This window comes from Phacochoerus africanus, chromosome 12, assembly GCF_016906955.1.
Source record: "Phacochoerus africanus isolate WHEZ1 chromosome 12, ROS_Pafr_v1, whole genome shotgun sequence".
NCBI lineage: Eukaryota > Metazoa > Chordata > Mammalia > Artiodactyla > Suidae > Phacochoerus > Phacochoerus africanus.
The window spans coordinates 48,053,333-48,075,363 of NC_062555.1; the positions used below are offsets into that span (position 1 = coordinate 48,053,333).

General features: G+C 42.2%; 1 protein-coding gene across 2 annotated transcripts in view; it reads right to left on the reverse strand.

Moving 5' to 3' along the window:
• KIF5B (kinesin family member 5B) overlaps positions 1 to 18,389 on the reverse strand; it is a 55,716-nt gene extending 37,327 nt beyond the window's left edge. For both annotated transcript variants that reach the window (XR_007131154.1, XM_047754589.1), the window contains exons 1-2: positions 18,257 to 18,389; positions 8,998 to 9,085 (exon numbers count right to left, since the gene is read on the reverse strand). Coding sequence is in view for 1 of the 2 variants with exons in the window: in XM_047754589.1 (XP_047610545.1) it covers positions 8,998 to 9,085; positions 18,257 to 18,382 (214 nt within the window). In the remaining variant the exon portion in view is untranslated. The remainder of the gene's footprint in view (positions 1 to 8,997; positions 9,086 to 18,256) is intronic.
• Between the last annotated feature and the right edge of the window lie 3,642 nt (positions 18,390 to 22,031).

A 22,031-nucleotide genomic window follows, 5' to 3' on the forward strand; every position in this document is an offset into this window, starting at 1 on the left:
AGCATAAGGAGGACCAGCACTTCTATGAGCACCTTTGGGTTCAGGAGCACCCATGGTACCAATGGGGCCAGGGGGATGAGGCTCATCACGTTTGCTGGGGAAACCTCTCTCACCTCTTGCTCCAGAGGGGCTGGGAGCACCAAGGTCTCCAGGAACACCGTTACTGGGTTTGTCTAGAGTAGGGCTAGTAAGTCCAGGGGGTCCCTGAGCTCTAGCTTCTCCATCTTTGTAAGTTTTTATTTAGTGAAACACATTACACGAGGACTCATAGAATAATAAATATATGCAATATATTTGCATTTGGGACTTCAAGCAAAACTTTAGGCTCTCTGTTCTGGGTGCAGGGGATTTAACAATGATTGGATGGTTTCTAGAGGCACCAAGTTATCATTAAAGCACTAACAGTTTTAACAATTAGGAAGATAATCCTTTCTTGCATACCTTCAAATCCATTCCTGACTTTCGCTTTCTATAGTGATTAAACTGCCAACATTTTATTATTAAAAAGTCTAAACATGCCAAAAAGAAAAAAAAGGAATGAATTTTACAGGGAGCATCCCTACAACCCATTACTAAGATTCTGTCATTAACATTTTGTTATTTTACAGTTTGCTTTAATCATGTATCTATGTATCTATCAATCCATCTTATTTAACGCATTACAAGGTAAACTGCAGACATCAATACACTTCCACCTAAATACTTCATTGTGCATACACCATTAGCCAGAATTTAATGTTACACTTCACAGGTAAAATTTCATACAATGAAAGGCACATATCTTTTTTTTCCTAATAATTTTTATTTTTTTCCCATTATAGCTGGTTTACAGTGTTCTGTCAATTTTCTACTGTATAGCAAGGTGACCCAGTCACACATACATATATACATTCTTTTTTCTCATAATATCATCTCCATCATAAGTGACCAGATATAGCTCCCAGTGCTATACAGCAGGATTCTCATTGCTTATACCTTCCAAAGGCAATAGTTTGCATCTATTAACCCCAAAACCCCAATCCATCCCACTCCTTTCCCCTTGGCAACCACAAGTCTGTTCTCCATGTCCATGATTTTCTTTTCTGTGGAAACGTTCATTTGTGCCTTATATTAGACTCCAGAAATATGTGATATCATATGGTATTTGTCTTTCTCTGACTTGCTTCACTTAGTATGAGAGTCTCTAGTTCTATCCATGTTGCTGCAAATGGCATTATTTTGTTTTTTATGGCTGAGTAGTATTCCATTGCGTATATACACCACATCTTAATCCATTCATCTGTCAATGGACATTTAGGTTGTTTCCATGTCTTGGCTATTGTAAATAGTGCTGCCATGAACATATGGGTGCATGTGTCTTTTTCAAGGAAAGTTTTATCCAGATATATGCCCAAGAGTGGGACTGCTGGGTCATATGGCTGTTTTATGTATAGTTTTCTAAGGTACTTTCATACTGTTTTCCATAGTGGTTGTACCAATTTACATTCTCACCAACAGTGCAGATGGGTTCCCTCTTTTCCACACCCTCTCCAGCACTTGTGTTATTTGTGGTCTTATTAATGATGGCCATTCTGACTGGTGTGAGGTGGTACCTCATAGTAATTTTGATTTGCATTTCTCTAATAATCAGTGATGTTGAGCATTTTTTCATGTGCTTGTTGGCCATGTGTATATCTTCTTTGAACAAATGTCTATTCCGGTCTTTTGCCCATTTTTCAATTGCGTTGTTGGCTTTTTTGCTATTAAGTTGTATAAGTTGTTTGTACATTTTAGAGATTAAACCCATTAGTTGCATTGAAACTATTTTCTCCTGGAGTTCACGTAGTGGTGTAGCAGAAACAATCCAACTAGGAACCAGGAGGTTATGGGTTCGATCCCTGGCCTCGCTCAGTGGGTTGGGGATCCAGCGTTGCCGTGAGCTGTGGTGTAGGTCACAGACACAGCTCAGATCTGGCATTGCTGTAGCTGTGGCCGGCGGCTGTAGCTCCGATTAGACCCCTAGTCTGGGAACCTTCATATGACGTGAGTGTAGCCCTAAAAGCAAAAAAAAAGAAAAAGAAAACTATTTTCTCCCATTCAAGCTGTCCTTTTTTTTTTTTTTTTATGGTTTCCTCTGCTGTGCAAAAGCATGTCAGTTTGATTAGATTCCACTGGTTTATTTTTGCTTTTATTTCTATTGCTTTGAGAGACTGATCTGGGAAAACATTTTAAGGTTGATATCAGAGAATGTGCTGCCTATGTTCTCTTCTAGGAGTTTGATGGTGTCTTGTCTTACATTTAAGTCTTAAGCCATTTTGAGTTTATTTTTGTGCATGGTGCGAGGGTGTGTTCCAGTTACATTGGCTTACATATGGCTGTCCAGTTTTCCCAGTACCACTTGCTGAAGACTGTCTCTTTCCTATTTTATATTCTTGCCTCCTTTGTCGAAGATTAACTGACTGTAGGTGTCTGGGTCTTTACCACACTGTCTTGACTACTGTGGCTCTGTAATATTGCCTGAGGTCTGGGAGAGTTATGGCTCCTGCTTGTTTTTTGTTTCGCAAGATTGCTTTGGCAATTCTGGGTCTTTTGTGGTTCCATTTACATTTTTGGATTGTTTGTTCTAATTCCATGAAAAATATCATGGGTGATTTGCCACTTATCTTAACACATACACACATATACACTACTCATCTCTCTGAAAATCCCAGAGAGCAGGTATCTGTAATCAGATAAAATCAGGCACTTTTGGACCTCTTTTTTTTTAGGGCTGCATCGGCAGGATATGGAGGTTCCCAGGCTAGGGGCTGAATCAGAGCTGTAGCCACTGGCCTACACTACAGCCACAGCAATGCCAGATCTACACCACAGCTCACAGCAACACCGGATCCTTAACCCACTGAGCAAGGCCAGGGATCGAACCTGGGTCTTCATGGATACTAGTTGGATTCATTTCCACTCAGCGAGAATGGGAACTTCTGGACCTAGCTCTTGTTTGCCTTTTCAGCTTCACCTCTCATTATCCTTCCCATTGTTGGTTTTGTTGGTAAAAATGATTGAATCTGACAATTTCATATGGCTCAATGTCAGTCTTACTATAATGTATGTTCTTCCCCAAACAGGTGATACTTTTCTCATGTGGACTGCCTTAATCCAAGTGCATCTCAGTCTGGAAGGCACTCTCCTTCCTATTCTTGTGCATCCATTAAGACTAGCTTAGGCTTTACTTCTTTCTCCAACGCAATTCCACAACACACCCCTAAATGAATCTGGGTAAGAGTCCTATTCTATGTGTTCTTATAGCATCTGCATTTAAACATAATACTTATCACTGAGTATTGCGACCACCAATTTACTTGTCTGCCTTCTTGACCAGCCTGGCACAGTGTTCAGTGCACACACTCCAACGCTTGCCAAATGCTCATAACACACAGCATCTTCCTACAGTGTCCCTCCGCTTTTATAATATATGTTTGCCCTCTTGTGAGAAACAGTGGCAGAGTGGAAACAAATCCGACTAGGAACCACGAGGTTGTGGGTTTGATCCTGGCCTCGCTCAGTGGGTTACGGATCTGGCGTCGCTGTGAGCTGCAGTGTAGGTCGCAGACACTGCTTGGATCCTGCATTGCTGTGGCTGTGGTATAGGCCAGCAGCTATAGCTCTGATTGGACCTCTAGTCTGGGAATCTCCATATGTCACACACGCAGCCCTAAAAAGCAAAAAACAAACAACAAACAAGAAAACTCAAAAACCCCCAAAGGTTAAGTAACTTGTCTACAGTTCTACAACTATTAAGACAGAGCTGGGACGCAACTCTAGACAGTCCTAGCTCCAAAGACAAGTTTTTAATCACTACACTATATTCTCAAGGAATAGAGGCACCAAAATAAACGTACGGCAGGTTACATCTGGCAAAATTAAGGTGGATACAGTGGCAGACACTCCAGGTCAGGAATCTAAGGTGGGAAACAGTGGAATCTATGGAGGCCTGGTAGGTACCTAGCATACAGCAAATACCGAACATGTGACAACTATTTTATACTGGGGAATCCAACTTGTAGACATCACTAGGGTTCAGAACTGAAAAGAGAATATAGGTGGATAAACTGCGTTCCAAAGAAAAAAGATCTATCTAATGAATCTCCAAAAAGGAAACAGTAACAGCCCTATACATAAGTTATTTACTTGTACAGAAATTTATGAAACAACACAACCTCAGCAGATTGTCAGGGGCCCAGAGAATACAGTTGCACTCAGCTCATTCCTGGCAACTTGCTCATCAAATTCATATCTCAGAAGAGACACCATCTCACCCATCATTTTGCCGTAACTTGCCTAACACAGTTTCTAACCATGGCTTTCTACTTGATCTGTGTGCCAATGAGGGTCCCAAACTCAACCCACAATGTATTTAATTGAGTTCTATCCTCCCACCTCATCTACCCTCACCACCCCATCACACTCCTAAATCTACGTATTTGTTGCTAACTTAGCCACATCTGTATCTTGTCTGGGACAAAACCCACTATATTCAGGCTCCTCCAAAATGGCAGAGCATTTGGGTGAAGATAAAGATGTCATAAGCAGATGATACTTTTCTATAAATCACAAAGCTGGCAGGGAATCTGAAGAGAGAGACAGAAAGCTTCTACTGTAACAGTTGCTTAAGTCTCTTTTTGTAGAGTGAAAATATCTTAGGCTATGAGTTATCCCAAGTACGATTATGGCTGATTAAACTCATTGCTATCTGTTATGCGCTTACTTCATACCGGGTCCTGGCTAAAGTACTTTTTCATAAACCATCAGTTCCAAAAAAGTAAAGCAGAGTTCCCCATGTGGCTCAGCAGAAATGAATCTGACCAGTATTCATGAGGACGCAGGTTCAATCTCTGGCCTCCCTCAGTGGGTTAAGGATCTGGCGTGGCTGTGGCTGTGGTATATGCCAGAGGCTAAAGACAAAAATAAAAAATAAAATAAAAAATAAAAGTAACGCAGGAATCTGTTGGTAAGAGGTAAAAAAGTAAAAGGGACCAAAATGTTGGGAAAAGGAGGGAAATTTCAGAAAAAGAACGAACTGTAAACATTAACGAAACAGAACAAAAGTTGGTAGAAACAAGTACCCTAGATTTCACAGTTCTGAGAAAGGTAGGTATGAGGCTACTGTTAAGAGACTACATAAATGAGGATGTACAAAAGGGATAAAAATAGAACAGGAAGAGAAAGGTAAAAGCCCAAGATAAATGAGTCTTACAAAAATAAAACAAAAACTAGATCCTAAAGAGAGCTTTTAAAATATTCAGAAAAAGGGAGTTCCCATTGTGGCTCAGCGGTTAACGAATCCGACTAGGAATCATGAGGTTGTGGGTTCGGTCCCTGGTCCTGCTCAGTGGGTTGGGGATCCAGCGTTGCTGTGGCTGTGGTGTAGGCCAGCGGCTACAGCTCTGATTGGGCCCCTAGCCTGGGAATCTCCGAATGCCGTGGATGCGGCCCTAGAAAAGGCAAAAAGACAAATAATAATAATAATAATAATAAAATATTCAGAAAAAGAATAATGAAGGAGTAGGCCTGCACTGCCTAGAAAAGATGATTATGTTAACAAAGGATGTATTGCTGTCTCCTGCAACATTATCCTCAAAATGGAACAAGAGAAAAAAACACTGCCGAGAGAGACTTTGGGATCAAGGTGGGTAGGATCACCAAAAAATGGTTTAATTTGAATTATCGTATGTATGTATGTAGTCTCTTTAGGGCTGCCCCCGCGGTATATGGAAAATTATGAGGCTGGGGTCAAATCCAAGCCATAGCTGCTGGCCTATGCCACAGCCATGGCAACATCAGATCTGAGCTGAGTCTGTGACCTACACCACAGCTCATGGCAACACTGGGTCCTTAACCCACTGAGCAAGGCCAGGGATTGAACCCACCTGCTCATGGATACTAATCAGGTTTGTTACTGCTGAGCCACCACGGGAACTCCCAAAGGGTGGTTTTAAATGAGCCTAAGTTTCTAGTCATAAAAGAATTACACACCATGGATAAAAATTTCACAAAAGCCACAGAGAATGGAGGTAACAGAAGATGATTAACTTGTAAATGTTCAAAAAGCGAAAAATGATAGATTCTGGGAATCTCAGACAAGTACACCAAAATCTTAAGGTAAAGGAGTGGCTAAACTAATCTCATTTCCTATTTGGGTCACTTAACTGGTACTTTGGGGAATACTAGACTCATCACCATGATTTCACAAAAGGACCCAAGTTTTCCTTTTTTCTTTTTTGTCTTTTTTTGCTATTTCTCGGGCCGCTCCTGCGGCATATGGAGGTTCCCAGGCTAGGGGTCCAATCAGAGCTGTAGCCACCGGCCTACGCCAGAGCCACAGCAACGCAGGATCTGAGCCGCATCTGCAACCTACACCACAGCTCACGGCAACGCCGGATCCTTAACCCACTGAGCAAGGGCAGGGACCAAACCCGCAACCTCATGGTTCCTAGTCGGATTCATTAAACACTGCGCCACGACGGGAACTCCGGATCCAAGTTTTTCATCACACTCTTCTGGATATGTTAACAAGCTAAGAACTAGACAACCATACAAGTAAGAGAATCTGAAGGTGGGGGAATACCCAGTGTGATTAATCATTGCCAACAACTTTATTCAGTTTTTTGAAGATCAGGCTAAGGACCACAACCCATTAAGCATTTGGTAAATGATTCAGAATAATATTTTTCAAACTACAGTTTCCTTAAGGACCTTAAAAAAAAAAAAGTTCAAAATCCTTGAAATCATAACAGACTTATGCAAATATGTTGAGAGCCTGGTTAGATCCCTAGTAAAAGACAGCTATAAAAACAAAACTCAAGGAGTTCCCATTGTGGTGCTGCAAAAACGAATCCAACTAGGAATCATGAGGTTGCGGGTTTGTTCCTTGGCCTCAGTCAGTGGGTTAAGGATCCGGCATTGCTTTGAGCTGTGGTGTAGGTCGCAGATATGATGCTGCTGCTGCTGCTATGGTGTAGGCCAGCAGCTGTAGCTCCAGTTTGACCCCTAGCCTTGGAACCTCCATATGCCACAGGTGTGGCCCTAAAAAAAAAAAAAAGAAAGAAAGCAAAAAGCCCCCAAAAACCTCAAAATAGGATTATGAGGTAAAATGAACAAAATAGACTCTGTATTATGCATACAGATAAGCAGATAAAAAAACCTCCAATATTCAAGTGTGCATTGGGGTTTAATGTTGGCTGCAACAGATGTGAAAAAGATTTATACATTTAAATTGCCCATGAATTCACAAATCAATAACTGTATTTTTTAAAAAGCTAAAGTAATTTTATTTTGTAGTGATGACAAAAGTATGTCAAAATCAAAGTCTACAGAATAATTATGTTCCATGATGGACAGATCCGTTCGAAAAACCATTTGATGTTTATAACAAAAGATCACACTGCCTGTTCATTCCTTGCAATCATTTACAGAATCAGAAGTTAATTCTCTCTACAGGCCACTGCGTCTCAACGATTCCATTCCTGCTGTAATTCTTGGTGGTTCCAGGTCCCACTTCTAGGTACCCATGTACTTGATGATACTGTGGCCTCTCAGATCCTTGACCTGTCTTTTTCCACAATCTTGTCCTTTGCTCCTTCAGATACCAAGTCCATGGTCACACTCTAGACTTTTTCATTACTAACCACACTGCCTCCCTAACAAGTATCCGCTTCTTCAACTCCTTCTAGCATATGATTCCAATAAACCTTTAACTCCACTGAGACTAATCTTACCACCTTTTTTCACTGTCCCTTAAAAACTCTGCTCCCACCAGCAACCCATGTCCTTCTCCCTCTCAGTCAGCTTAGATGCCATGCTTCATCATTAGCACTGCTCTCTTGACTACATCTTTTGCTCTGCTCCCCATTTTATACTTGCCTGGCAAAGCTCTACCTGAGTAAATTCAGCTCTCTGGCAACTGGCCTCAAGTGGGCCCTTATGATGCCATGTGTCCTTAGTCCATTCACTTCTATACTGTTAGATGACTTACTCCCTTTCCTAGAAGCTCCTCCCCTATCCTCACTCTGTGAATTTGCTTTCTATATCACAGACAAAATGGAATGAATTAGTAAAGGAACATGTACACTTTTCTTCTATCACACATATGGACCTAACTTCTACCCATAAACACTACATACCTTTTTTCCTGTTACTGGATGAAATGTCTATGATCCTACTTTAATCCTAATCTATACACTTTTAAAGTGAATCCCAACTCTTCTTCAAAGTAATGGCTATTAATCCCTGGTGAACACTATAAGAAGACAGATTTTGCCTCAATCTAAGAAGTATTTTTTAACAATCAGAGCTGTCAAAAAGTGGTTTAAATTATATCACAAAGTAATACCTATTAATCATAAGATCACTCTGATGTAAGGTGTTTCTGCAGGAACAGAAAGTAGGTCCAAATAATCACTTAACTCTCTCAGCTCTAGGGTTCTGTAGTTTTAGAAAATATAAACTTGAAAAATATCTTAGTATAAGTTAATAGTATTAAACTGGAATGTACACACTTTTCATTCTGAGCAACCCCTGTTAAAATCCTCCACTTGAACAATTCCTCACTTGAACAAGACAAGACCCTAGGGAAGGAATAACAATGGAATGGAGAATGACAGACGACCATTTCCCAGTATTTTACAGACACCTATCTAGGCACTTTCTCTTTGTTCTCATGCTCCTATATTTCTAGAATTGTTACCTTAGCAAAGTTTCCTGGGAATATCTAATAGAAATGCATCTTCCAAGAACAAGTATATAACACTACAATTCTCCTAACACCCTTCACTAGGTATTGTATATAAGTTCACGGAATTTGAGCAATAGGTTTATTAATTTTATTTGATCTTTTAGTTTAAACAACTGTGGTTAACTAAAAGAAAGAGACAAAGTGAAAAAGAGAATGTTGTGTAACTGGGAAAGATTACTAATAAAATTTTACTTACTGTTGGGACAACTTAGCAGATCAAATATATTTACCTTTAACAATCTTCTTTGCACAGTCATTGTACACTTGCTCTTGAGATGTGCTTGACTGGAACACCCGGTCAAATGCATAAGGCTTGGACTGCAAAACAGAAATAAGGATTCAAATACACAAATGAAAGGTGATTAGACATTTCTAAGCTCTTTTAAAGACGTCACCATACATTTAACCTTCAAAACAGGACACCTACTATGCATCACTTTATGGCATAGAATCTCTGTAGAAAGGACCTTTGGGCCCAAGAGCAAATCCACTAGAACAAGCCAACAAAATAAGTATGTCTGTTTCATCTTCGTTGTATTTCCAAGGCCTAACACAGTAATAAACACTGCTGTGGGAGGCACTCACATCATTTTGCAGATAAGGAACTAGAATCCTTAAAGGTCCAAAAATTGTAAACACAAAATTAAAATTCACACTCCAATCTTTCAGTGCAGGACTCCTTCCACTATTCCATTCAGCCTTTCAGTGTACTGCAACAGCATTTCAACCATTCGTCCATTTTACAAAGTACTTATGGAATGCCAATTATTCTGGACACCATGCTAGAACAATGACCAAAACAAATTCACTCTCTGCTTCAGTGCGCCATAAGTAACAGTGGGGCAGACATCAAATAATTAAGTGACCAAAATTTCAATTCACGAAATGGAATGTGATAAGAGCACTTAGAGGAGAATCTGAGCCTGGGGAAGGCAGAAGAATCCCAGAGAAATACTCTGGAGAAGAGACGTTAAAGACCTGCAGGAAGATTCAGCAGCACCTAGTTCACTGTCAGTCTCTTCAATATTAGTCATGAGGGAGGGTTAGTGTGGGGAAATACTCTAGGCATTGGAAATAGGATGCTTAAAAATTCTAAGGCTGAAGGAGCTTGAAGCATTTAAGAAACCAAAGAATGTTGTTAAGTTTGAAGTGCAAGTAGCAAAGATCAAATGCAAATGCCAACACAATGAAAAAGGCAAGTCACATTTTAGTGTTATTTTGAAGACAGTTTTGATTTCCTTGGCACCTTAAAAGATCACAGGGACTCCATCTTGGGGACACATTTAGAGAACTGCTGATGTAGCCTGAGGAGAAGTCAGAGGCATGAAATGAAAAAATCAGGAGTTCCCGCTGTGGCAGAGTGGATTAAGGACCTGGCTTGTCTCTGTGGAAGTGCCAGTTCAATCCCCAACCTGGTGTAGTGGGCTAAGGATCCAGCATTGCTGTAGCTGTGGCTCAGATTCAATCCCTGGCCCGGGAACTTCCGTATGCCACCAATTCGACAGAAAAGAAAAAAAGAAAAAAGAACATCAGAGTATAATGTCCATGTAAATCAATAAAGAATTTTCAAGGAGGAAGTGACTGTGTCAAACTCAGCTATGAGGTCAAGACAAAAGTATCTAATGAGAAAGGTCAGACTGGAAAGGGTTGAAAAAAGGATAGGAGGGAACTTGAGTTCCCGTCTCAGCTCAGCGGAAACGAACCGGATTAGTATTCATGAGGACACAAGTTCGATCCCTGGCCTTGCTCAGTGGGCTAAGGATCCAGTATTGCCACGAGCTGTTTGGATCTGGCGCTGCTGTGGTCCTGGCATAGGCTGGCAGCTATAGTTTCAACTGGAACCCTAGCCTGGGAACCTCCATATGCTGAGGGTGTGGCTCTAAAAAGACCAAAAAAAAAGAATAGGAGGGAACTGAGCAAAAATCTTGCTTTGAGTCAAAGAAGCTATTTTTTTTCAGCCGCACCTACGGCATCTGGAAGCACCTGGGCCAGGGATCAAACCCACATCAGCAATGTTGGAACCTTAATCCACTGCACCACATGGGAACTTCCAAAGAAAGCTATTTTTTAAGATGACAAGACCTCAGTGACTTTAAATGCTGGTAGGAACAATCTAGCAATCTAAGAGAAAAAGTGAGCACCTAAAGATAAGAGGGGGAGAGTTCCGCTGTGGCTCAGCACAGAAAAAGTGAGCATCTAAAAGATAAGGGGGGGAGTTCCGTTGTGGCTCAGAGGAACCTGACTAGTATCATTAGGCTCAGATCTGTCATTGCTGTGGCTGTGGTGCAGGCTGGCAGTTGCAGCTCTGATTTAATCCCTAGTCTGGGAACTTCCATTCGCCTCGGGTGCAGCCCTTTAAAAAAAAAAAAAGATGAGAGGAAGCAAGGGGTGTTGAAAGTTAAGCATATGCCAGCTCTCTAGTTCTCTTCTAAAGGGAGGAAGGAAACTGGATCCTAAAATAAAAAACAATCACGACCCCCAGAAATAATCCCTAACATCATAGAATACTTCCTATGGGCTTAGCTAAAAAAGAACATACTTTTCCTTCTTTCTTTTTTCACTTTTTAGAGCCACACCTGAGGCATATGGAGGTTCCCAGGCTAGGGGTAGAATCAGAGCTACAGCTGCCGGCCTATACCACAGCCACAGCAATGCAGGATCTGAGCCAAAGCTTATAGCAATGCCAGACCCTTAACCCACTAAGCGAGGCCAGAGATCAAACTGGTAACCTCACGGTTCCTAGTCGGATTCGTTTCCACTGTACCACAACAGGAGCTCCAAGACCATATTTTTTAAGAAACTTTACTCCACAGCTCCCCTACTCAAAGCTTGTAATAACAGTTAAGAATGAAGCAAACACCCCTTAAATGCCTATCCAACCAAGTCTCCTTGCAGCTAGTGGCCATATGACCCACTTCTAGATATTATGAAGTGATGGTCTGCTGGGAGGTTTCAGAGAAGGGTTTGTTTAGAGTTCTTGTCGTGGCTCAGTGGAAACGAAACTGACCAGCATCCATGAGGATGCAGGTTCAATCCCTGGTCTCGCTCAGTGGGTTACGGATCCAGCGTCGCCGTGAGCTGTGGTGTTGATTGCAGATGTGGTTCGGATCTGGTGGCTGTGGTGTAGGCCAGTGGCTACAGCTCCAATTCAACCCTTAGCCTGGGAACCTCCATATGCTGCAGTTGCAACCCTAAAAAGACCAATAGACAGACAGACAGACAGAAGAACAGAGAAGGGCTTGATTTTTTCTGATAAAAAGGACCACTTTAAAAAAACAAGCAGATGTAGCTCAGATCCCGCGTAGCTGTGGCTGTGGTTGTGGTGTAGGACAGTGCTGATTCGATCCCTAGCCTGGGAACTTCTATATGCTGCGAGTGTGGCCCTAGAAAGACCAAAAACAAAACAAAAACAACCCTAAAAACAACAACAAAAAAATCCCCATCTCAGCCAAAGCTACCCTTTCTCCTTTCCGGAATGAATGTCTGGAACTGGAGCATCCATCAGTTCCAGACATTAGAATATGATGATGAAGAGTCAATAACTAAGGATGACAGAAGGTAACAGTCAGCAAGTAAAACTAAAGGCCTACCTCCAGACTTTCCACTTGAGAAAAATAACCTCTTATTTATTTAAACCACTATTAGTTGTTTGTTTCCCCTCTGCAGCTAAAGGCATTCCTGAAGGATATACTCAGACGACCTCACTTTGGCATCAATTAGAAGTAGGCATCTGAGGAGTTCACATTGTGGTTCAGTGAGTTATGAACCCAACTAGCATCCATGAGGATGCGGGTTCGATCCCTGGCCTCCCTCGGTGGGTTAAGGATCCAGCATTGCCACAAGCTCTGTAGGTCACAAATGTGATTCAGATCTGGTGTTACTGTGGCTGTGACATAGGCTGGCAGCTGCAGCTCCAATTCAACCCGTAGCCTGGGAACTTCCATATTCCGAGGGTACTGCCCTAAAAAGACAACAACAAAAAACACCCCAAAACAAAACAAAACGTAGGCATCTCAATGTTTGGTTATTCTTTGCCTATGACATACACAAAAGCATCCTTTTGCTAAGATTCTGAGACATTAGTATTCAAATCCATAGGTGTGGCTAATAAAAGACAATCACCATTTTACTGATTGTACAAGATTATTCATGATAAACAATTCTGAAAACAAACACAAATACAATCAAAATGACAAAGATAAACCACGCTAATATTTTTTCTATGCAAAAAGAAAATTTTCCTCTTCACTTATCCAGCAAACATTCAGTGCCTATAATGCATCAGACGTTGTAAATGATAATTTAAGAAATGATATTTAATTAGCACGGACTGTAGGATTCAAGGAATAAAGGATAAGGCTGGGTAGACTACTGAATACTAAGCTAAGCAGATATGTACTAGAATCTAATATAAGTGATCATGTTAAGTGAACTGAAATGGAAACAACCTCTAGCATTAAAGAACTCATGATTAATTCTAATTTTGCTTGCGAGAAACAAGTTAATCTACAGAAAATAGGGAACAGGATGACAACTGTGTCCTTCCGAAATAAGTCAAATATTTTATTAAAATAAGCATTTAAAGAATAAAAGGATAAACACTCAGGGAACTATATTCAATCTGTTGGGACAGACCATGATGGCAGATAACATACAGAATGTATGTGTATGTGTGATTGGGTCACTGTGCTGCATAGCACTGTAAATCAACTATACCTCAATTAAAAAAATATTAAAAATAGGAGTTTCCGTCCGTGGCGCAGTGGTTAACGAATCTGACTAGGAACCATGAGGTTGCAGGTTCGATCCCTGGCCTTGCTCAGTGGGTTAAGGATCTGGTGTTGCCGTGAGCTATGATGTAGGTCGCAGACGCGGCTCAGGTCTTGAGTTGCTGTGGTTCTGGCATAGGCTGGCGGCTACAGCTCCAATTCGACCCCTAGCCTGGGAACCTCCATATGCCGCAGGTGCGGCCCTAGAAAAAGGCAAAAAGACAATAAATAAATAAATAAATGAAAATAAATAAATAAAACAATTAAAAAATAGAACATGAGTTCCTGTCATGGCTTAGCAGTAATGAACCTGACAAGTATACTTGAACACTAGTATCCATGAGGACTTGGGTTTGATCCCTGGCCTTGGGTTAAGGATCGAGCATTGCTGTGGCTGTGGTGTAGGTCAGCAGCTACAGCTCAGATTTACCCCCTAGCCTGGGAACTTCCACATGCTGTGAGTACCGCCCTAAAAAGAAGAAAAAAAAAAGATTATTACTTAAGTCCTATCTTCATTTTCACATCAATAAAAAAAGTGTTGATAAACCATTTAGAGATAGATATGCTGGAGTTCCCTGGTGGCTCAGTGGCTTAAAGATCTGGTGTTGTAGCTCTGGTTACAGCTGTGTTCCTGATTTAATCCCTGGCTCAGGAACTTTCACATGCCTGGGGTGTGCCCCTCACCTCCCAAAAGAAAGACGTTAGAAAGAGATATGCCAAAAATAATGGGTAACAGTAAAGCCTGCCTTTAAAGCACTTTAATTAAAAAAAAAAAAAAAAGTACTTTATGAAGCTGTTTACTCAAGCATCACCTCACAGCAAATATGCAAACTACCATTACCACCTTAATATGAGCATGCAAAAAATAAGCTGGGATTGATTGATTTTTTAAAAAGTTCTATTATTGTTAAATAAAAAATTAATTGCTTAGTATTACGTTGACAAAATAGTCTCATTTTAATTTCAAAATGGAATTATAATTTTCTCAAATAAAGCAAATGTTTTGATTAGAGGTCTAACTACAGGTAACTAATTGGCCCTGGTTTCCTGGGATGAAAAGCAAGACTTGTGAAACATAAAAAAACCACTTCTAATGGTCTACAATTGAGACACATCCCTTAACCATCTGTTATCCTAAAACCCTGGTTCTTGGTCTTGAAATATACATTAGGCAGCCTTCATATGCATGCACCTTAAAAGACACTCCAAGTCACAAGATGCATTCATATTTGACTTAGGCTTCAAGAGACAAAACCAAAGAGGAATAAGTTTATTTACCTTAGATTTCTTAAGTGAAGCGGTTCCCATTTGAATGTGCACAGACCAGGCTGAACACCAAATTTGGTTACAAAGGACACCCTTCTGGCAAGAATATGTCTTTCTCTGGAATTCTGAATAGTGATTTTCAAATCACATGGGATTACATCATATTAGGTTTTCCTTACTGATTGTGAGCTAACATTCTACAACTGTTATGACAGCTCCTTCTCTTTTGATTTTTCATATTTAAGGTAATCAAGATCAAACACACCAAATCATCATAAATTTGAAAGGGGAAATTGTGTTGTGCTGGAGGTAAGGAAATGGGTCTAATTTCAGTGAACTACAATAGCTTGTTTTTCATTCTGGCAGCCTCCAGAGCATACCTTATAAGCAATGATTAGTAAAGCTACTTAACCATGCAAATATCCACGATCCATTTTTATGAAGCATAAATGGATATAAAAGTAATTTCTAATTGATTTGTTTTTTTTCTGTTGATTTCATTAGTCTCCTTTGAACTATATAAGGTATTGCCTTTGTCCTCCCTTTTTTGTGGATAACAAGTTTACTTACCTAAAGCAAATAGATTCTATTTGATCATTCAAAGATCTTCAAAAAAGAATGCATTTATTTCATTAAATATGAAATTCACTGAGCACTTAATTACAAAAAAAAATCTTTATAAAGGCAGCAAAACACAGAGAAACACTATAAGATCACAAAGTTTGTACACTAAGGGGTCACATAATAAAATCACTGGTTATATGAGTAACAGGAAAAAAGTTTGGACAAAATGTTGTAAACTATACTTAGATGAAAATTAGAATCCTTAAAAATGTTTTAAAATCATTTAAGATAATTTAAACACTGCATTGCAGCAATTCCTTCTTAGGCTATTTACTTTGAATCAGGATGAGGATCCAGTAAAATGAACAAAACAAATCAAGAGATGACTTTACCTAGAGATTTTCTTTTCTTTTTTTTTTTTGTCTTTTTGCTATTTTTTGGGGCTGCTCCCCCAGCATATGGAGGTTCCCAGGCTAGGGGTTGAATCGGAGCTGTAGCTGCCAGCCTACACCAGAGCCACAGCAACACGGGATTCGAGCTGCGTCTGCAACCTACACCACAGCTCACAGCAACCCACTGAGCAAGGGCAGGGACCGAACCCACAACCTCATGGTTCCTAGTCGGATTCGCTAACCACTGCGCCACGACGGGAACTCCTACCTAGAGATTTTCTAATTCCACTTCTAGCTGTCCTTATAAAGTCCCAGTCAACTTAAAAATTAATAAATACGTAAAACAATGCACTTAAAAAAAATAGAAAAAAAAAGACTCCAGAGTAAGTGATGACTTAACTATATATGCAAAAGATTAGTTTCTGAAAATAGTAAACTAAACATGCTTTAAAGCTATCACATTCAGTTCTAACATATTTTTGCTTATACTTTAAAAACAAAAATAGACTGAAATGCTTACCACTTTATCTATAGGCCAACTAACTGTTCATTACTGATTCACAACTCAATCATCCATGATTTTTAGTATTATCACAAATTTATTTACCTTACTAAGGAAACTTATGTAAGGAACTTATAATTACTTTATCCACAGGAAACAGCCTAGAATAAATGTGTGCTTCTTGTGGTAATTATTTATTTTCTTTTAACTCTTTCCTCATTTTATGTCATATTTGGCCTGCATCAGAAGGTCATCTTTTAAACCATAAACCATCCTAAATTTATCATTTCAAGAAATAAATCTTGATCATACATAGAGATTTATGTAAATACACTCAAAAAAATCTAAAGAAATAAGAGTTTAAAACTGTAAGTCTGAAAGGAAAATAGTTTTGACATGTGAACCACTGTTGAGGCTGAGTTATCACAAAAACTCCATGAGAAACTAGTAGCCTCACGTTTGCCAATGAACAACCCAGGCCTTGCAAACTTTCTCTGACCCCATATAAAATATATCATTCTAAAGGAAAAGGATGGCTATTTCTGTGCAAACTTCTTGGCTTGATCACAATGTCATTTACAGCAAGAGTTTTTCTGTGGACTTGTTAACAAAGAACCAGAATGACAGTCCTCACACCACAGTAGCTGGTAATGGTAAGAAACCTAATGACTTGTTTGCCAAAATCCTCCTAAGCAACGTGGGTCTATGACATGTATTTTCTAGAGCTGAACTCTGGAAACTTTCACATAAAACTCTTAAAGATCCTTAGTTCCATCTTACACATCAATGCTTTTAATCTTCAACATTCCACCTCCTGTGATCCCTTTGTTTCATTTCCAAATCAAACTATCCAAACATACGCTGAACACCGAATGCCATTAGAGAAAAAGTTAACATTAAAATTTGGTGTGTACAAACAAGTTCTGCCAAATGGCATTACCAAGAAAAATGAATTTAACTTTTAGTTCAGTAAGCAGTACCTCACTATCCATTTTAATCTCTTTGAACTGGGAATGCTATTTTCAGAGACCTTTCAATACCAGAGATCAGACCTCAAAACAAAACAAAAAAAACCTTTCCAGTCTCCCAGAAGTTGACAATGACCAGCCAACTCTAGCCAATATCTCACCATGCTTGGAATTATCAAATTCAATTTCCTTCAAGGTAGATCCTAACTGTAGAAGTAGAAATGCAACACCAACAAGAAATCTAGCGTACTGGTCAAATTTTACCTTTTTTAAAAAAAGTTTGCTTTTATAACACTTTGACAAACACATAAAAAGTTAATACTCTTTCCTAGACTGTAACTCCATAAAAAGCAGTGAAAGTGAGACTATGGTTCTCTTCTGAACGTGAACTGGCTAGATCCGCTGGAAGATTAAACAAAATCGACCGCTCCAATTTCAAAAGAAAGCTATTTCTTTTTACAGCCCTCGATTCGCCATTTGTAACGGGAAACTCAAAAGGCGGGTTGGGTGAACTTTTAAGATACTAACTGCAGTTGTTTGGTAGTTTTCCTCCTCCCGCCCGGGAAAAAGCACGGTTAAACGTTTCTCTAAGTATCATTACTATTTAAGGTACAGCTAGTCTGGTCTGCCAGCTCAATGTTCCTGGCCGAACTCTGATCTTCCAAATTTTATGAATGGTAAATCTGGAGGGAAGTCCGAAACACCAACGGCAAGCATCTGCATCAGTAATTGCACGCGCAGAAACGCCGGCACTAAATTTGCTCCCCGGACGGTTCCGCCAGCGCCCCAGGTGCGGGAGTGCCCCGGACCGTGAGTGGGCGCCTCCCATTCCCGGCGCGGCAGACCGGGGTGGGGAGACCCAGGAGCACCCGATGAGGCTCCGCGTCCCTCCCATCGAGGCCGGCGGAACCCACCCGGAAGGCTGGGGGACCCGACTGCTCCCTCTCGGCTCTCACTCCCTACTTCCCAGGACTCCAGGCGCAGCCGGGCCCCAAGGAGGGGAACCGGGGTGGGGGCGGGGCACTCACCGCGATCATGACCGTGTCTTCTCCCTGAAACTTGGCGATGTACTTATCGCCGCGGTTCACCTCCGACTCGTTCAGAGGTCTGAAGCGACACATCACTTTGATGTTGCATTCGGCCGGGTCCGCCATCTTCCTAGCCGCCGGGGCCGGAGGCCGGGAGCCACTCCCCGCCGCTCACTCTTGGAGAAAGTAGGCCAAGCAAATGGGCTGGAGTCGCGACGGTCCAGGGTCCGCGATCCGCGGCGTCGCGCTTCCCTGGCGGGGGCGACCAGGGACCAGGGTTTCAGCGCCCGCGCCGGCACCGTAGCCCTCAGGCTCACTTCCGATCCATCATGGCAGCCATGGCGGCGGCGACGCCGGGCGGAATGGCGGCGGCGACGCCGGGCGGAACGGCGGCGGCTCCTCAGCTTCTCCCTCGCCGGCGGGGCAGGCCGCGGGGCCGGGGGACACCGGAGACCGGGAACGTGGCCCCCTCCTTCCTCCCCAGAGAGAGCAGGCAAGGCCCAACGTTGGCCCGCCCGGCTGTCCGCTCGCCGGCTTGCCGGCTGCCACTCGACCACTCCTGAGGCCGCAGACGGGCGACAGGCGGCGGGATGGGAGGCGCGGGCGGAGCACTGCGCACGCGCGGAGCACTGCGCACGCGCCAAGGTTCCAGTTCCTCGGCGACCAATGCGCGTCCGCACCGCCCCTCTGCGCCCGGGTCGCAGGTCCAAGTTCCCGACGCCCGCGTGCCTGAGCACCTGCGGGCGCTGCTGAGGATTTCCCCGTGCCGTTGGATGCGCTTTCTTTTCTTTAGAGGACAAAGAATTCGTAATCTGCTTGCTGTCGTAGTTTAAGTGAAACACTGTACGTCTGCGAGGAAGTGTTTGCTTTGTTTTTGGTCTGGAGATAAACTGATTGCTAGCTCACCTTTTTTAAAGCGCTTTGCCGGAAAAAGGAAGACTTGAATGAACGGTGGGTCGTGGCTCTCAGGTTCAGGAGATTGCTCATTACTGAGAGAATGGCTTGGGGAGACAGGAATAAGAAAGAAAAAAGGAAGAGTTCTCTTGTGGGTCAGATGATTAAGGATCCCAACATTGTTGGTGCCCATGGTGCTGGGTTGATCCCTCACCTGGAAATTTTGGCATGCTGTGGGTACAGCCAGAAAGAAAGAAAAAGGAAATTCGTCCAAGGAATGAATATAAGGTGCTGAAGAAATGTGGAACAGTAGAGCGAAATGGAAGAAGGTCCTGGGAACTGTGGTCCCAATCACCTCCTGGTAAATGTTATGAAACTCATCAATCTCAACACCAGAGGAATGCTGACCTGCAGTGTAAAGAAGGTCTTAAAAGGCCTGGATCAAATTGAGGATTATATGTTTAAGGAAAACCACTCCACAGTTGATTTTGTCTTTTGATTTTCGAAGGTGTACACCCTGGACCCTCTTCATGTGCAAGAACTGCTGTGTGAGGACTTTGAAAATAACCGGAAACCCTTCTGGTTCCCAATTTTTGTTTGTAAAATGAAGGAATGTACTATGAAAGCCTCCGATGTTCTCATCCCATCATCGTAATACCTCCAGAAATGAATCCATAGTTCCCAGATTCAGGTTTATTCACCGTAATAAGGGAGAGTTCACACCTAAGAAACCTTGGTTTGTCGCACCAAAGGAAAAGGTGAAGTTGCTACAGGGTTTTGAGGCAAGTGTAGAGTTTAGAAAAAATTTAAATGAAGTTGTGTTTTGTTTTGTTTTTGCCACACCTGCAGCACGTGGAAGTTCCTGGGCCAGGGATCAATTCTGGGCCACAGGTGTGACTACACCACAGCTGTGGCAACCCTGGATCCTTAACCCACTGCAGCGGGCACTGGGTGGGGGATAGAATCCGCACCTCAGCAGTGACCCAAGCTGCTGAGGTGCGGATCATTAACCCACTGCACTACAGTGTGACTCCAAATGAAGCTGTGTTTTGGTAGGTCCCAACATAGCAAAGCTATTCCTAACACCAGGTCTGGACTACAAGTGGACCCAAGGTCTTGTTTCCTTGGACTACAAAGTTTAGTTGTGGAATGTTGTCTCCAGAAACCCTTTTTTCACAGCTCTGCACCTGGCTTGGAAACCAGGCAAAGCTACCTCTCTGTGTCTTAGAGCCTCCAAGTAAGAGTGGGATATTTTCTTCTTAGTGATGTAATTTCAGGTGGCAGTTGCTGATAGTCTGTAATTTTTTTTTTTTTCCTTTTCTTTAGGGCCACACTGGTAGCATATGGAAGTTCCCGGGCTAGGGATCAAATTGGAGCTGTGGCTGCCAGTCTGTGCCACAGCCACAGCAATGCCAGATCTGAGCTGTGTCTGTGACCTACACCACATCTCACAGCAATGCTGGATCCTTAACCCACTGAGCAGGGCCAAGGATTGAACCCAAGTCCTCATGGACACTAGTCGGGTTCATTACCGCGGAGCCATGACAGGAACTCCCTGATAGTCTGTGATTTTAGAGAAAAACATTTTTAGTAAAAAGAAGTTGTCACTCAAAGAGGTTGTTATGGTAGGTGGGCCACCGGTTTTCAGCCTCTGTAGCAGGATCTCGTTAAAGTCTGTCTTTAGCCCTGTGCTCTTTTCTCTCTGAGCTCACTTCAACAGTTGTTGCAATCTTTTATCTACAGCCCTGACCTTTTCACCTGTATGATGTTCCCATCTCTCCAGCCACTTACAGGCCACCTTGTTAAGGGTGATTCACCTTAACCTCAAATTGTGCATTCCAGAGATGAAATTATGATTATCCTCTTGTCCGTGACAATACTCAGTGCAGTACTGGTGACTAGTATCAGCATTCTTCTGTACTCCCAGGCTCAAAAAAGTTCTAGTCACCTGTAACTCCAGTTTCCCTCACCCCCTATACACACAGAAGAGAAACATGGGAGTCTGTATCTGAAGTTCCTCAGCTTCCATCCCACCATGCCCTATTGCACCCTGACTCAGAAGATCTGAGGGCAGGTTCGATCCCTGGCCTCGCTTAGTGGGTTAAGGATCCGGCATTGCCATGAGCTGTGGTATAGATCTAAGACTCAGCTTGGATACCACATTGCTGTGGCTATGGTGTAGGCCAGCAGCACAGCTCCAATTTGACCCCTAGCCTGGGAACTTCCATATGCTTCAGGTGTGGTCCCCCCCCAAAAAAAAAAACCACACAAAAAAGAAAATCTGAGGAATGCTTGTTCTGGAGCAGTGATTTTCGGATTCTGCTCCATGGAGTAGACGTCCCAAAGAAATGACTTAGGAGGTCTTACTGGTGTGATTAGGGAAGGAAGTGGGTAAAAGGGCTAAGCTGTGATGCTCTGGGAACCTTTACTGTTCATGGTACTTTTGTCACCTTTCAACTCCTGCCTCTTCCCTCGTCCTGCACAACAGATTCTGGAAGCTCAGGCTTTATGAAAACAAACGCCAGAAAAGGAAGTGTCTGCAAAATACTTCTGCTTTCAGATCTGATGTACACACTTTTCCCAGTTAAGGGAGCACAAAGAGCCTGACTCTGCACAGAACTAAGAAAGAGCAAAAGACTCTGTGAAAACCAAAGTACTTCCTTTTTTTTTTTGATTTTTAGGGCCGAACAATGTCATATGGAAGTTCCCAGGCTAGGGGTCGAATTGAAGCTGGAGCTGCCGGCCTACACCACAGTCACAGCAATGCTGGATCCTTAACCCACTGAGCAAGGCCAGGAATTGAACCTGAATCCTCATGGATACTAGCTGGGGTTCATTGCTACTGAGCCACAACAGGAACTCCCCAAAATATTTCTAAAAA